The 17512-nt window shown below is 41.9% G+C and overlaps 1 protein-coding gene and 1 long non-coding RNA gene across 4 annotated transcripts in view; one reads left to right on the top strand and one right to left on the bottom strand.

Annotated features, from left to right (window-relative positions):
- aspscr1 (ASPSCR1 tether for SLC2A4, UBX domain containing) overlaps window positions 1-11088 on the bottom strand; it is a 200490-nt gene extending 189402 nt beyond the window's left edge. For 2 of the 3 annotated variants that reach the window (XM_078571200.1, XM_078571201.1), the window contains exons 1-3: window positions 10969-11088; window positions 8356-8411; window positions 1239-1353 (exon numbers count right to left, since the gene is read on the bottom strand). In XM_078571200.1, coding sequence (XP_078427326.1) covers window positions 1239-1353; window positions 8356-8411; window positions 10969-11049 — 252 coding nt within the window. In that variant the 5' untranslated portion in view covers window positions 11050-11088. Of the gene's footprint in view, window positions 1-1238; window positions 1354-8355; window positions 8412-10968 lie in introns of those variants that run through there. The other variant, XM_078571203.1, reaches the window with a different exon arrangement.
- Window positions 1-17512, top strand: part of LOC144699875 (uncharacterized) — a 425222-nt gene that overhangs the window by 290406 nt on the left and 117304 nt on the right. The gene's annotated exons all lie outside the window — the stretch shown is intronic.

The raw sequence follows: 17512 nt of genomic DNA, 5'->3' as shown, positions 1-17512 counted from the left end.
ACTCTTCATCCAAAAGGCTATGGATGATGAGTTAAATGAAATTTCCAAGACTGAGATAGAGTTTTGTTGGGCAAGGATATTAAGGTAAATGAAATAGGTTTGATGGACTGAATGGCCTACTCCTGTTCCTTTTAGCTGAGAACTGGCATCACAACCAATATGACTACCCTCTTCCCACCAAGTTGAGGGAGTTTAGTAGTTTAACACAGACACAAATACTGGGCCCCAATTCAAAGGCAGCTTACAAAGGAAGTGACCAAAATTTACTTGCGATCAAATGGTGTTTAGGCAACTCCTTCATCTGAAGGAATGGAAACTAACTTTTAAAGCTCAAAGCAGTTTATTAATTTATTAGCAATCCAAAAATGTTCTTTTTCATCAAAAGACATCAAAACCACTTTGTATCTAACTTTTAAAACATCTCCTGAAGAAAATGGCTCTGTGCTTTAGAATACTATGGTTTATGCCTCGTGTGTTCAAAAACTAACACAGCCTTTTCTCACTGTTTATGCTATATATTATTCTAATCACTACGTATTGCAGAAAAAGGGAAGATTAGCAGTTCCTGTGATGAAAATATTGCAACTCTATTGCTGGAGTTTGATCTACTATATGAAAGCACTTGCCAAAGTAGAGTAGTTATAATAGACTACAAACATTGACATTTTTGGCAATACACTAAAGCTCTCGTCTTCATTGTTCAATTACCAGGCACCTTTCTTATACAATAAAGATCTATCAATATTGCTTCTTAGTCAGCTGTTACAAATGCCAGAGACAAAAACTCGGGCTGGAAAAGGAGAATGTCACACTGGTATATTACCTAGGTTGGTTTTCAGACACATGTTGATGCAGGCTACATTGAGCTTCACTTTGCATCAAGCATTTGCTGCCAACATGGGTTACATGAAGAGGTCCTCCATTCAATGACACTAACACTGCTTACCTTGATTAACACAACAATTTACTGATGAGTTTTTTTTAAATTATCTACTCGATGTAAAAAGTTAAACCTTTAAAAAATGGATGAGTCATACCTATTACATATGCAACATCTGAAATAGCACTTCGATGTCAAGGAACAGCTCAATGGGCTAACAGTAAATATTTCAAATGTTTAATTAAAAAGGAACCTAATTACAGTACTTAGAAATTTAAACGTGGTATATTTTTGAAAGTGTGGCCATGAATGTTATTGAATTGAAAAACAAGATTAGCAAACTGATCTGAAAACCTACCTTGCCCTCTGTTCCAGCATGCTGACGTACAGCTGCAACCATCTCCAACTTGGCATTGTTAGGGACATTGGCAAATCGCCACTGCTGTGACAAATCCAAAACTGTTCTCTGGAACCTACAATCAACCAATCAACCATCAATATTCGATTTCTGTTACATTTCAATACATAACATTCAAACCTTCTACACCCCAAAAAATTCAAGAGAATATTTTTCAGATTCCCATTACATTTCATTATCTTCATTGTGTGGGACGAAATATTTATCCTAAGAATCTACAGGTGATCATTACTTACAACAAAAACAAAAATTGCTGGAAAATCTCAGCAGTTCTGACAGCATCTGTGGAGAGAAAGACAGTTAACGTTTCGAGTCCATATGACTCTTCTTCAGAATTAAAGAGAAGTAAAAATATGGTGAAATATGTACTGTTTAAGGGGGGGTGGGACAGGTGAAGCTGGATAGTCGACTAGTGATAGGTGGAGGCAAAGGAGAGATTGCAAAAGATGTCATAAACAAAAGTCAAAGGGGTGTTGATACTGGCTAAAGGAGGTGCTAATGGTGACATTAAGAGTAGAAAGCAGGATGAGCAAGTGAGAGATAGCCCTAGTGGGGGTGGGGCAGGGGGCTGGACTGGGGGGGACAGTGTGGGAGAAAAGATTGAAATAGGCTAAAAGGTGGGGATAAAACAATGAATGGAAATATATTTTTAAAATAATAATAGAAATAGGTGGGCAAAAAATATATATTTACAAAAATTTAAAAATAAATGTTTGGAAAAAGGGGATCAAAAAGGGGTGAGGATGGAGGAGAGAGTTCATGATCTGAAGTTGTTGAACTCAATGTTAAGTCCAGAAGGCTGTAAAGTACCTAATTGGAAGATGAGGTACTGTTCCTCCAGTTTGCGTTGAGCTTCACTGGAACATTGCAATAAGCCAAGGACGGACATGTGGGCATGAGAGCAGGATGATTTGTTGAAATGGCAAGCGACAGGGAGGTCTGGGTCATGCTTGCGGACAGACCAACGGTGTTCCACAAAGCGGTCACCCAGTCTGCGTTTGGTCTCTCCAATGTAGAGGAGACCACATAGGGAGCAGCGAATGCAGTAGACCAAATTGAGGGAAGTGCAAGCGCTGCTTCACTTGAAAAGAATGTTTGGGCCCTTGGACAGTGAGGAGGGGGTAGTAAAGGACTGGATGCTGCACCTTCTGTGATTGCACGGGAAGGTGCCGTGGGAGGGGGTTGAGGTGTTAGGTGTGATAGAGGAGTGGACCAGGGTGTCCCGGAGGGAACAGTCCCTATGGAATGCCGACTGAGGGGGTGAAGAGAAGATGCGTTTGGTGGTGGCATCATGCTGGAGTTGGCAGAAATGGCAGAGGCTGAAAATTAAGGACAAGGGGGACCCTATCATGGTTCTAGGAGGGAGGGCAAGGGCGTGGGAGATGGGTCGGACGTGGTTGAGGGCCCTGTCAACCACCATGGGTGGGAAACCTCGGTTAAGGAAGACGTCAGAAGCAATGTTTTGGAAAGTGGCAACATCGGAACAGATGCGATGGAGTCGAAGGAACTGAGAGAATGGGATGGAGTCCTTACAGGAAGCAGAGTGTGAGGAGTTGTAGTCAAGGTAGCTGTGGGAGTCGGTGAGCTTCTAATGAATATCTGTGGACAGTCTATCACCAGAAATTGAGACAGAGAGGTCAAGGACCTCCTTCTTACTACTTACTAGTATGTTGAAGTTAAATTTGGAAGATAAAAGCAAAATACTGTGGATGCTGGAAATCTGAAACAAAACCAAAAATAGTTGGAAAAACTCAGCAGGTCTGACAGCATCTGCGGAGAGGAATACAGTTAACGTTTCGAGTCCATATGACTCTTCATCAGAACTAAGGAAAAATAGAAATGAAATGAAATATAAGCTGGTTGAGGGGGTGGGACAGGTAGAGCTGAATAGAGGGCCAGTGATAGGTGGAGGCAAAGAAGAGATTGCCAAGATGTCATAGACAAAAAGAACCTTTTATAGCAAGTAATATGTCAAAGATATTACTTTAGGGGTATAACACTGCACATGCAACTGCCATTTAAAGCTACCACTTTTATCCATCTGAAGGGGAATGTTAAACAATAGAATGCAAGAAGGGGAATGTATTGTCCTCATTCCTTATGTAACCCTAGAGCTGTTTTGAACAATCAAAGAGCAGCTCCAAGGTAAACATTAGCGTTGAGGGATATGCATAGTTTTGGGTGAGACGGGGATATATATTGTGATGTACAATTGTGAGAGACAGGCTGAATGGACCCAACTAACTTGTTCTATGTACCATTGTTCATATGTGCACAGAGACATTTCATGAAACTGGGTACGTTCTGCTGAGGTTAGATTTGGCTCCATGTAGTCTGCCAGATTTGAAAGCCACATTGACAACCTGTTAAAACATCTATCAAATTTCTGTAACTGCAAAGTCATTTCAACCAAGTTTTGCATTGTTCCTACAACAAAACGCTACATCAGAAAGGAAGAACCTCATTCAACAAATACTGCTGGATCAACCACAAGCAGAAGGCACTCCTTCTGGTGCAAAGACATCACAATAGCCAATAAAAGGTAAATGAGGATTGCCTGCCTTTCAAAAGACATTTTTTTCGTCTCCTGGAATCTTGTTCTATGTTTACTAGAAATGGACAAGTTGAAGAGATCATTTTGCTGTCTCTACATGTCAGAACTAGTTAAATTTACACAATATCCCTTTGCATTGTTTTATCCGAATCAAAAATGGTCAGTGAAAAAATTCCAACAGTGAACCACATCAATTTGTAAGAAAAGCTTCATCAAACTTTTTTTATTCTTCCACGGGATGCGGGCATTGCTGGCTAGGCCAGCATTTATTGCCCTCGAGGAGGTGGTGGTGAGCCGCCTTCTTGAACCACTGCAGTCCATATGGTGTGGGTACACCCACAGTGTTGTTAGGGAGGAAGTTCCAGGATTTTGACCCAATAGCAATGAAGGAACAGCAATATAGTTCCAAGTCAGATGGAGGGAACTTGCAGGCGGTGCTGTTCCCATGCATCTGCTGCCCATGTCCTTCTAGTTGGTAGAGGTCACAGGTTTGGAAGGTGCTATTGAAGGAGCCTTGGTGAGTTGCCTCAGTGCATCTTGTAGATGGTACACACTGCTGCCGCTGTGCATCGGTGATGGAGGAAGTGAATGTTTGGGGTTGGGATGTCAATCAAGCAGGCTGCTTTGTCCTGGACAATATTGAGCTTCTTGACTGTTGTTGGAGCTGCACTGATCCAGGCTAGTGGAGAGTATTCAATCACACTCATGACTTGTGCCTTCTAGATGGTGGACAGGCTTTGGAGAGTCAGGAGGCGAGTTCCTCGCCACAGAATTCCCAGCCTCTGCCCTGCTCTTGTAGCCACAGTATTTATATGGCTAGTTCAGTTTCTGGTCAATGGTAACTCCCAGGATATTGCAAGTGGGGGAATTCAGCAACAATAATGCCACTGAATGTCAAGTGGAGATGGTTAGGTACTCTCTTGTTGGAGATGGTCATTGCCTGGCACTTGTGTTATATGAATGTTACTTGCCACTTATCAGCCTAAACCTGAATATTGTCCAGGCTTTGCTGCACATGAACACTGACTGCTTCAGTATCTAAGGTGTTGTGAATGGTGAACATTGTGCAATCATCAGCAAACAGCTTCTGAACTTATGATGGAGGGAAGGTCATCAATGAAGTCATTGAAAATGGTTGGGTCTAGGACACTACCCTGAAGAATTCTTGCTACGATGTCCCAGGGCTGAAATGATTGACCTCCCACAACCACAAGCATCTTCCTTTGTGCGAGGTATGACTCCATCCAGTGGAGAGTTTTCCCACCAATCCCCACTTCTGCACATATGATGGAGGGAAGGTCATTGATGAAGTCGCTGAAAATGGTTGGGTCTAGGACATTACCCTGAGGAACTCTTGCTGCGTTGTCCCAGGGCTGAAATGATTGACCTCCAACCACCACAAGCATCTTCCTTTGTGCGAGATATGACTGCATCCAGTGGAGAGTTTTCCCACCGATTCCCATTGACTTAAGTTTAGCTAGGGCTCCTTCATGCTGCACTCGGTCAAATGCTGCCTTGATGTCAAGGGCAGTCACTCTCACCTCACCTCTTGAGTTTAGTTCTTTTGCCCATGTTGGACCAAGGTTGTAATGAGGTCAGGAGCTGAGTGGCCCTGGCAGAACCCAAACCGAGTGCCTATCAGCAGGTTATTGCTGAATAAATGCTGCTTGATGGCATTGTCAACGACACCTTCCATCATTTTGCTGATAATCAAGAGTAGACTGATGGGGCAATAATTGGCCAAGTTGGACCTTGTCCTGCTTTTTGTGGACTGGACATACCTGGGCAATTTCCCTCATTACCGGGTAGATGCCAGTGTTGTAGCTGTACCAGAACAGCATGGCTTGTTCTGAAGCACAAGTCTTCAGTACTCTCGCCGGAATGTTGTCAGGACCTATAGCCTTTGCAGTATCCAGTGCCATCAACCATTTCTTGCTATCAGGTGGAGTGAATCAAATTGGCTGAAGGCTGGCATCTGTGTCCTGGGGACCTCATGAGGAGGCCAAGATGAATCAGTCACTCGGCACTTCTAGCTGAAGACGACTTCTAATGTTTCAGCCTTCTCTTTTGTCCACCATCATTCACAACTGGATATGGCAAGACTGCAGAGTTTAGATCTGTTCCTTTGGTTGTGGGATCACTTAGCTCTGTCTATTGCACACTGACTACATTGTTTGGCACGCAAGTAGCCCTGTGTTGTATAGCTTCATCAGGTTGACACCTCATTTTTAGGTATGCCTGGTCCTGTTTCTGGCATGCCTTCCAGCACTTTTCATTGAAGCAGGGTTGATCTCCCAACTTGGTAGTAACGGTAGGAGTAGGGGATATGCCGGGCCATGAGACTACAGGTTGTGGTTGAATACAATTCTGCTGCTGATGTTCCACAGCGCCTCTTGGATGCCCGTCTTGAGTTGCTAGATGTGTTCTAAAATCTATCCAATTTAGCACAGTGACAATACCACACAACAATCTGCTTACAATTTTTGTAAAACCAGAAAAAAAATGTTAATTAAAAACCTTTTAGGCCAAAATAAAGGTTATAAGCAACACAAAATAGCTGAAAGCATACACAACACAATAACATTCCTAAATTGGTTTTATTCCAAATTCAGCCATCCAAATCTTGGTCTCCAATGGACACTAACAACTTACGTTTACATAGCACCTTTAGTAGAGTGGAACATCCCAAGGCAGGTCACAAAGGGAAAGGTGGTAAAGACACTGGAAGGGGGAATTGGAGAGGTGTTCATCATTGCTGATGACTCTACCAACAATCATGAGGTGGAAAACGCACAGTTGTGTCAAACCAGAATTAAGAAGGATACAGAAATAGGGCTGGTACAGGTTGCAGCGTAAAGAAAGCCATGGAGAAAGTTGTAAACAAGGGCAAGGAATTCAAAGAATTGGGGTCATCCCCAAGTATAAGGCTATTCTGTTTCCAACACCAATAAGTCCAACAGGGAACTCAAACATAGTAAAAATGTGGAACTTGCTAACAAAAGCAGTAGTTGAGGCAAATAGCATAGAGGCATTTAAGAGGAAGATAGATAAGTGCACGAGGGAGTAAAGAGTAGTAGGATATACTAATAGGGATAGATAAAGAAAGGTGGAAGGAAGTTTGCATGAGCATATATGCCAACATAGATCAATTAGGCTGAATAGCCTGTTTCTGTGTTGTAATCTTTTTGAAATTGTACACACCAGAATGCATCATGCAATATTGTAAAAATGCTTGTGACAATATGAACATGCACATGAATGTTTATACTGGACAGATATTAGCAGAACTTCTGCAAAATTACATACAGGTAATAATGTCAGATGATTGCAGGATGCCAAGTAAAGCAGCAAAGTATTCCAATAGAAAGATGGCTCTGTGTTTAATCTAGCCTGAGTCTATAAGGCCAAAAGGCCTAATTGTTTTAAGTAAAAAATCCCTTCCTTAAGTCACTCAGATTTTAATTGTGTTTCAGTTAGCAAACTTTCAGGTTAGGATCTGTTCATCAAGTTCAGGTCACAGCTCAATATCTATATAGAATTACATTACATAGAATATACAGCACAGAAACAGATCAAATCGACCCAACTAGTCTGTATTGGTATTTTATATCTTAAGATTGTTTTGCATCTGCAACCAAATGCAACATCAGCATGCATTAACATACTACTGCTTGCAGACTGTTGGCAGCATTGTTCACAGCAACTCCAGTCTGTGATGGGGAAATTGTTATATGCAAGAATCTAGTATATTACAGGTTTATTGTATAGAAAATCATTGTGAATTTATGAGCGTCTATCTCAACCTGAAAATTGCCATTTATATTGAAGGTCAACTATAGGTCTTGAGTCTATTTGCTGTAAAATAAGGGCAAGCATGAGGTTGATTTAATTCATTTAATTCCTGTCAGTATGGAAGTTTGCAGACTGACCTGGAACCATTCCCAAGTATCTGGCAGTCTGCAAAATTCCCTCATCAACAGCAAGTAAGTTAAATGACCTCAAGCACGTGCTTATTTACAGCAACTAGGCTTTACGGTCTTACAGGGGGGGGGGGCAAGCCAAATTCAATTTTGCAGCACAATGTCATTTATAATCCAGCATAATATCTGGCTTACTCTGAGCACCATTACATGGGATCCACTAGTAATTTACACCAAGGATAGAGGCTTAGCTGTAATTATTTTTGCAATTTTTAAAAAGTCATAAATGGAAACAGCAATTTAAATCAGGTGACATGGTGTCAGAAACCACTGTTACTCCAGCCCGTTTTCTCTACACACATGTAGATTTATCCATGACTCTTACAAAACAACTTGTTTTTGGGCAGTCCCAAATCAGTGGGATGCAAAACAGAAAGGTTAACTATTTTAACAGAAAAGACAATAAAACAAATTTATAACTATGTAGAAGCAGGTTGGTGGTATCCTTCCCAGAACATTTGTACTCCGAGATTACAACAAAAATCAGGCATAACTAATAAGTCATTGGCTTTAAGATTCTTACTTGAGAGCATATTCCTCAGGATCCAATTTTTGTTTTCTACACACTTCTTCTAAAACCTAACAAATAGAAAAATATAATGACAAATAACAATCATTTTACTTTAGAAAGACAGATCATTTTTGGCTGTAGATGAAAAAAACAAGTTTTACAAAGAAATCTCTTCAGTGGCCAACTCAGATGAAGATAAAGAAGGAAATCCTTCCTTTTTACCGGATGAATGATATATTGAGGAGGATTCAAATCAATGTCAACTTTAACCTAATCACAACTCTTCAGATGTCCACAAGTGAATTCCATCAAGTGGCCATCAAAAACGTGTGTGGTCGGAGGTTAGACATAATGGATGCTGCTACCATAATGTTTCCACAATACAATGTATTCTTTTTTTTCCCTATATTTGCCAACTGGCTTTTTGAGAAGAGAATTTCAGATTTGCACTACTTTTCGTGTGAAGAGTTATTTCTGACATCACCCCGAATAGTCTAGCTCTAATTTTATGGTTCTGCTCCCTTGTTCTGGACTCATATTACTTCTACTGCTGTACATTCTTAAGAGGATTCCACCAGAAATAGGTCAATACTTACACAGGTCAGCTACACAGAAACATTTGAAAACCACTGCCTTAAAATATCCAAAGTGACAACAGCAGCTCAAGAGTGTATTATTTTGGTGATTTTCTATTTTATTCTTAAGAGTCAAATCTACACACACACCATAAGAAGCACTTGCTTCAAATTGATCATTTAGCTCACAAATCATACAGCAGTTACTTGGATAATCTAGCAAAAGTGAACAAGTTTTCACATTTTTAACCAAACAGCAATGTTAGGACCAGATAGCTCAGTTCTTTTGAGTGGGCTATAAAAAAAAATCCTAAACTATAAAGTGGGAGTGAAGTCAAGTTTATTTTATTCCAATTTCCTTCCATAGTTCTAGCTCTCTCTCCACATCAGGTTAATGAACCCAGGAGCTAATGAAATTTCTCTCAATCTCCAACTATTATGCTGTGGTGGAGCCCATGATAGATTCGAAATTTTCAAGTTTTGCCATAATTTATTACCCCTAACAGGCAGAATTATCAACATTGCAGAATCTAAAGTGTGACAGATGGCAGGAAAAAAACTTGTCAGCAGTCTCACCTCAGGGGCAGAGGGTGTGGGTTCAAGCCCCACTCTCGGATTTTAGCACATAACAAGCGTCCCTTGATTACAGAATATGAAGAGGTGATTAAAGATGATTAAAGGATTTATAAAGTCACTGCAACACAGGGGGAGGCCTTTTGGTCCATCAAGTTGAAAGGGTAGATAGAATCTATTTCTTCTGGTGGAAGCATTCAGAACAAGGGGGCAAAGCCATAAAATTAGAGCTAGGCTATTCAGGGGTGATGCCAGAAATACTTCTTCACACAAAAAGTAGTGGAAATTTGAAATTTTCTCCCCATAAAGCTGTTGAGACTGAGGGTCAATTGAAAATTTCAAAACTGAGTAACAGATTTGTGAGGTATGCACATTAAGGGTTGTAGACCAAAGGCAGCTAAATGGAGTTAAAATATAGATCAGCTTTGATCTAACTGAATGGCAAGACAGGCTCAATCAAGCAGCTGAATGATCTACGTCTGTTTCTAACCTAGAGAAAATAGGCAAATTGTCAAACTGAGGCCCCAACTGTTTGCTCTGAATAATGTGTTTCTTTTTAAATCCCAAACACTTCTTCCAAAAAAGCAGGGTGTTCTCTGTGGGCTAACCGACATTCCTCCCTCAAACAACACCACCAAAAGGTTTAACTGGTCAATCCTTTCATGGTGTTTGCGGTACAATGCTGTGTGCAAATTGGCTGTCGTGTTTGTCTACAAAAGGAATTACACTTCAAAGATTAATTCATTGCTCATGAAAGTACTTGAGGATGTTTTGAGCACATAAAAGACACTATAAATAGAAGATTTTTTTTTTTCCTCTTTTGAGCTTGCATTGCCTGAGAAAATGTATTTAAAATTGGCAAAGATGGCACCTGCACATCATGAGAATGAAGTGGACACAGAACTCTGCCTTCCCCATTAATGCAAGTAACTTTCAAGGAAGCCCCAGTCCACAACCAGGTAGAAACAGCTGGCAGAATGGAGACTTTGAAGTATATACAAGGGGGGAAGGGGGTTGCAAATGAGGATTTTGCCAAATTACAGTTTTGCATTCGAGAATGGGGTTGCAATTCTAAACCCAAGAGTGGGACAGCTGGTGGACCTATTTAATGTAAAATGAGCAGGACCTTTTATTAGAGCATGTCATTCTTTTAATAGGTTGGCAAAGGTATTTTATTTTGGAAAGAACTGCATTTCAATCTGTGGAATTCACCAAAAGTATGTGCAGCCCACCAGCAAAACACATCACAGGCATAATAATGAGGATAAATAAGGAGAGGGTTAATGACCAATGAAGATTTGCAATCTGCAGCCCCTCCCTCCCTCCCTGTGAGGGGCACTGCCAACTTTGATTTAGGTCCAGGTGCCAAGGCCTGGATTAACAGGGGGGTGGGGGGGAAGTGGAGAAGGGAGGGAAAGCCTCCCACAAAATGCGGTGGTCAGGAGTAGGGGTTCAGTCCGTCCGGGCCGTCTCTCACCTGGAGCAGCGGGGTGCTCGCCGCCACTTTCACCTGCTGCCGCCTCCCATTCGGCGCCAGCACCGTCACCGCCGCCGCCATCGCCGTCTCCTCAAGCGCGCGCGCAAACACTGCGCAGGCGCGGCTGAAGGAGCCGTCCGCGCGCGCGCGCGCGTCACTCAACGGAGGGCGCGCGAGCCCGAGCGAAAGGTCCGACCCCGCCCCCCCCCGATTGCCCAACCAATGCAACCCAAAGCCTTCCTCCGCCAGTCCAGCACGGCGGCCAATCAACTCATTGCAACTGGCAGCCAATCAATGCAAACTTTCCCAGCACCGCCTGTCAAATCAATGTGAAAGTAGCAGCCAATCAGAGAAATAAATCTCAGCGCAGCCAATCAACGTAAGCAACCCAGCAAATCCAATCACATCGGTTTGTCAACAAGGCAAAATTCCCAGCTCGGCCAATCATCGTAACCAATCCAGCACAGCCAATCAAATCAATGTGAGTAACAGCCTATCAGTGCAATCAAGCCCAGCACAGCCGATCATTGCATTCTACCTCAACTCAGCTGATCGTTGCAATAAACCCAGGGGCAACCAGTTATAATGCCAGTAAACCTGGGCAGGAAGGGAGGCTGGCTGATCAGCAGTTTAATGGGGAATGGGGATTAAGGGAGCAGGAGTACAGACAAAAGACAATCTGACAGAGAACATAAGGGTAGATTGAGGAGAAAGCTTTTTTTGAAATGCATGGATTCATGCCGAGGCTGGGGAAAATGTTGTGCCTTCTCTCTTGGTCCCTCAGTAGCAAAGGTGACTTGCCTCCACTCCGTTTCAATGGGTTCCAAGACGACTGATAAGTCCAATGTGCGATCCGCAGATTCTGCTGCAAGCAGGGTAGATGGTACTTGAAGGGTTGGGCCGATGAGTTGTTTGGAGGTTTGTGCACTCTGACTTCATGTTTCCAATGAAGTCCCTTGATGAGTTTGGTGCCTTCCCAAATGCCAGGGTCTCCCATGAGCCAATGGGGATGTTTGACCCCTTCAGGGATGTTTTGAGGGCATCCCTAACACATTTCTGCTGCCCTCCTGGGAGTTTCCTGCTGCGACTGAGTTCGGAGTACAGCAGTTGAGTAAGTTTGGCTTGTTGTCAAGAGGAAGGTGGGGGTGTGGAAGAGGCAGTTTAACAGATGATCTTAATCTTAGTCATTCGCATCTTTGTTTTCAAATCCCTCCATGGTTTTGCCACTCCCTATCTCTGTAATCTCCTCCATCCCCATAACCTTTTGAGCTATCAGTGCTCCTCCAATTCTGGCCTCTTGTACATTCTAAATCATAATTGCTCTACTAATGGTGGCCATCTTCAGTTGTCCAGGCCTCAAGCTCTGCAATTCCCTCCTTGCACCTTGCTGACTCTCTACCTCACTTTCCTCTTTTAACATGCTCCTTAAAGCCTACCTCTTTGACCAAGCTTTTGGTCATCTGACCTAATGCCCCCTTTGTGGCTCGATGTCATACTTCATTTTATAATGCTCCTATGCAGTGCCTTGGGACGTTTCATTACCTTAAAAGCGCTACATAAATATAACTTGTTGTTAGTGACAAAGAAGTCCACATGGTCCTCACACTTGTTATCCATGGGAAGATGGAGGGAAGAGGGGATGGGGGTTAAGGGGACAGTTAGTATTGCTGATAAAAAAGCTGTGTGTTATCCTTGCATTCCAGAATGACCCTGGAGTAGTGAGCACTTTTAGTGGAAGAGAGCAGGGATCCTTAGTGCCTGATGTGGTCCAGCTAGATCTGAGGATGTGTGGGTATGCCAGTTGTATGCCACATACATTCACATCTTCATCCCTTGGACTTGAGGGAGCAAAGTTGGGGGATATACAATTGGGAATGACCAGAATGGTAGAGAGTAACAGGAGACGGTGATGTCAAAGCTGTTTTTTTTTAACCACTTTCCAGAATGTTACTGTTTTATTGTTTGCCCAGGGCTAACACAACTATCATCAGGATCTTATTTTAATTCTGTTTGATGATTACATCAATTAATTAAATGCAAGAAATATGAACACTTTTTGATGACACCACATTAAATGCAGTAAATGGTTTCTCAATCAACACGATAGAGGAACAATGAATCCGTAGATGATCTAAATAAAATTTTAATTCGATTCCTGAGGTTGTTTTAACAAATTGAGTGGCATGAGCAAATATCTCTTGAAATGTGTATTGCAGCTCAAAGTGTTAATGTGTTAAATGAAAAGTCAGTGACACCACTAACCATAATGCCTAAGCAAATCTCATTTGTTGCACGTAAGTCCTTGACGCTTTCTAAATTTGTTGATTAACTGCATTTCCTGAATGCTGGGGAGCAATTGCATCCAACCTGAGTGACAGACTGCAAAAATCAAATCTAATCAAAAAATATAATTTGACAAATTTAGTTGATGCTGATCAGAATCCATGTCTCAATTTACAGAAAACTTGGGTGTCACTGCCCATTGAAAAGTTGCCGCTATAATTTATATAATGTACTACAACAACAACTTGCATCGATAGAACGTATTTAATGTCAAAAATGGCCCAAGATACTTTGTGGTTATATAATGGATACTAAGCCAAAGAAGCAGATATTGGGATGGGTGATCAAAAACTTGATCAGAGATGGGTTTTAAGGCAGCCTTAAAGAAGGATATGAAAGTGGAGAGACAGAGTGGATTAGAGGGGAAATTTCAGATGCATTAGGCCTGAACAGGTGAAGACATAGCCGCCAATGGTGGGTCCAAGGGAGGGGAAGATGCACAAGAGTTAGAGGACCACAGAGTTCTGGGAGATTTCAGGGCTGGAGGAGGTGACAGATTTGGGGGATAGGGGTACAAGGCCATGAAGAGATTTAAACATGAGGTTGATAATTTGAAACCAGAGCTGCTGGAGACCAGGAGCCAACATACATGGGTAAGGACGTGAGTGATGGATGAGCAGGATTTGGCATCAGTTAGGTTATGGCTACAGAATTTTAGATGGGCTGAAATTTATCAAGGATGGAGGATGGGTGACCTATTAGGAAGGCATTGAAATAGTCAAGTCTGAGGTGACAAAGGCACAGGTGAGGCTTTCAGCAGCAGATGGGCTGAAGCAAGATCTGAGGTGGGTGTTATTATGAAGGTGGAAGTAGCTGCTGTTTGTGACAGAGTGCATGGGGTCAGAAGCTTAATTAAGACTGCAATGTTGTAATTGGTCTGTTTTACGTATATAAAACTTGTGCACTCAATGCAATAGCTTTTCTGTTTTCTGCCTCCGTTGTAATCCCTGGAGTCTGCAAATTCCATATTGTGTTGCCTGGGATAATGTAATTTTGGCAGATGTAAAATTAAAATGCTAAACAAAGCTATTTTTAATGTTCTCAAATTATTAATCATCAGAAATGGGACATTGACCAAATCTCCCTCTTGTTGTTCAATGGTCAGAGAGAGTACAGTTGTACACTTCCACTGTCAAGCTAACTCCAGTAATCAAGTCTGCAAAACCCCTTGGTGATACAGTTCAATACCATACTGTATGGTGTATTTACCCGTGGAGAGAGCCATGCAGTTTCCCTCAACAGATGGCATTTATTTAGACAACTCCCAATAATCCCCATTTAAGTGATTATCAAGATAACAGTCAATCTTCCCTGCAGGCTTGCAAGAGGTACGTAACATAATGAAGCGTATTAGAGAATTATATGCATTCAGAAAATAAATTGAAAATTAAATAGAAATAACATTTTAAACATGTGGCATTTATATCATAAGCCAAAGGCCATTTCTACTTCTTCAGTAGTGAGCTAACCCTCCAAACTCATTTATGCAATTATATAAATGGTCATTAAAATGCCAGAAAACAGCAAACAATATGAGCATGGTAAATGCAGCCTCATGCATGACCTCTGGTTAGTTGGGATATCCAATCATGTTGCTTCATGCACCACAACCATGTGGGATAAGCTTGATGGACCAAATGGCCTTTTCCTGTCTATCATTTTCATGTGTTCAGATATCACATTTTACAGCAAATTACAAAATAGAGACAAAATAAAAGCAGAAAATGCTGGAAATACTCAGCAAATCAGGCAGCACCTGCAGATACAGAAACAAAGTCAATGTTTCAGGTCGTTGACCTTTTATCAGAACTGAAAAAAAAATTGTGATGTAACAAGTTTTAGGCAAGTACAGAGGCTGGGAAAGGCAGGGAGGCAAGTACAAAAGGGAATATCCGTGATGGGGTGTGTAACAGGAGAGATTAAATGGCAAAAGGGATGATGGTGATAAAGCCATTGATTCATGGAATTGTATGGCACAGAAGGCGGCCATTGAGTCCATTATGCCTATGGCAGGTCTCTGAACGAGCTATCCACTTACTCTCATTCCCCTCCCCTTTCTCCATATGCTGTTACATTTTTTATTCTTTTTCAACTATTTAGCCATTAACTTTTTTTAAAACTAATTATGAAACCTGCCGCCTGCACTGCTTCCCTGTCCAAACTAGTCATGATGTGACCTCTCTTAGAGAGAGAATGAAAAGTTCTGCTTTCTGTACCACTTTGTTTGGAGGTAAATAAAGCTTTTATCATCTCAATGGGAAAAGAGCTCTATGGACCACTCTCATTAATTACACCACATTTTGCTTAAGTATGTTGTATGATGGCTTCCGCCTGGTCAGTGTTTTTTGTAAATCAAGTGCCTATTCAGTTCATTCTGACGGCATTAAAGCTGTATTGTGTGCCTTTGTGCATTGGGTTTGGAAGCTAGCCAGTGGCACTCTGCACCTGTTTCTGATGATGCGCCCGTCTGTGTCTAATGACTGCATTTCTTGTCTATTCTCTTTGATGTAACCTGATCCACACATTTCCATATTATAGGATTTGAGGATTATAAAACCACATTTGAAGCACGTGCAAATCAAAAATAACCAGAGAGGGAGGTCGTTGGAAGGAGAAAGGTCACATTTCAAATTGCATATGCAAAATATGTACAGTAATAAGTAGATTGAAAAACCACAACAATGCAAGTGCTGAAAGATTGAAGTGTGGAAAATGATTACTATTCAGCACCATGCATTGCTTACAACCCCAACTAATTGAAATACAAGGAACAAACTAAAAATTAAGGAGAATAAACAGTGTTGTAGTTTCCAGTTTACCTGCAAGTTAGAATAATGTTGATGCTGATCCTCATATCAGACTCCAACATTTGCCTTCTGATATACCACAACTAAACTTTGCATAGTTAGTTTGGGTGTGAGATCAGTTTCAGTAACTACCGGATTTTCTCCTTATCAGTGATAGTTATCCCCTTGGCCTAGAATACATGGATAAACATCCCCGATATTGTTCGCTGATACTAATTCAGAAGGTAAGCACAACAAAACACAGCAACCGACTTAAATTATACCCAAAAGCAAAATAATGCAGACACTGGAAATCTGAAATTAAAACAGAAAATGCTGGAAATAGTCAGCAGGTCTGGCAGCATCTTTGGAGAGAGAAGCTCAGTTAATATTCCAGGCCTGGTGACCTTTGATGAGGACAGGATGATCCCCAAATCCATTTATGAACCATCAGTGTCAAATCTGTGACCTATACGTTAATTTTGCAGTTGCACCCAGTAGTGCCAACAAGCTTTGCCGTAACTACTGCTCTCTGTGACGTTGACTGACTCACTACAGGGCTAAGATATAACAAAATGAATTCAGACAGGCTCAGATGGCCATATAGAGCCAGATATTTCACATGATTCCGAAGCATGACTATTACACAAGCCCAAATAATTCTGAAGTAAAAACAGAAATTACTGGAAATAAGCAGTTCTGGCAGCAACGGTGGAGAAAGAAACAGAGTTAACCTTTCAGATCTGTGACCTTTCATGAGAACTCGATAAAGTTAGAGATGTGGTAGGTTTTAAGAAAGTGCGGAGACATGGTGGGGTGGGCGACGGTAGAGGAGGAACAACAAAAGGGAAGGTCTGTAGTCGGGTAGTGAATCAGGAGAAATTAAATGCCAAAAGGGATGATGGTGCAAGGCAAAAGTGGGCGGTAATGAGGGTGCGCATCTGGGCAAAATGGAGACCCTGGGCTTCGCAAATGTCAGGGTCTCTCGCTGACCTCCCCAGTTATGTCCAAAGGAATGTGGAGCACTATGTTTGGCACCAGCTTGATTGCAGAAGTTGCCAGACAGATTTAGACATCACTCCGCCTTTGGGCTCTACTCCAGATTTTTTTGTCAGGGTTTACTCCTTTAGCCTTCAGCTATCCCAAAGTATCCATAAGACAGTGGAGCTATTCACACATAGCTGGGAGTTTGGTTCATGAGTGCCAGGGCATGTCCACATCCCAGTAGGCCTGCACACCGCATGTCTGAGGGCCAAACCTCCTCCAAGTTCCTCTGAAGCTTTAGTCAAGGGCGGCGAGAGCCTCAGTTTCTTTGTGTTGCCATGAGGAGGCACAGCTGAGGCCTTGTTGACGGAGAGGCTGTGTACTGGCAGGGAGAGACTTACACATCTGGCTCTTTTGATCACATTGTTGCT

Source organism: Cetorhinus maximus, chromosome 24 (assembly GCF_964194155.1).
Source record: "Cetorhinus maximus chromosome 24, sCetMax3.hap1.1, whole genome shotgun sequence".
In the NCBI taxonomy this organism is placed as follows: domain Eukaryota; kingdom Metazoa; phylum Chordata; class Chondrichthyes; order Lamniformes; family Cetorhinidae; genus Cetorhinus; species Cetorhinus maximus.
This window is presented reverse-complemented; position numbering and strand designations above follow the sequence as displayed.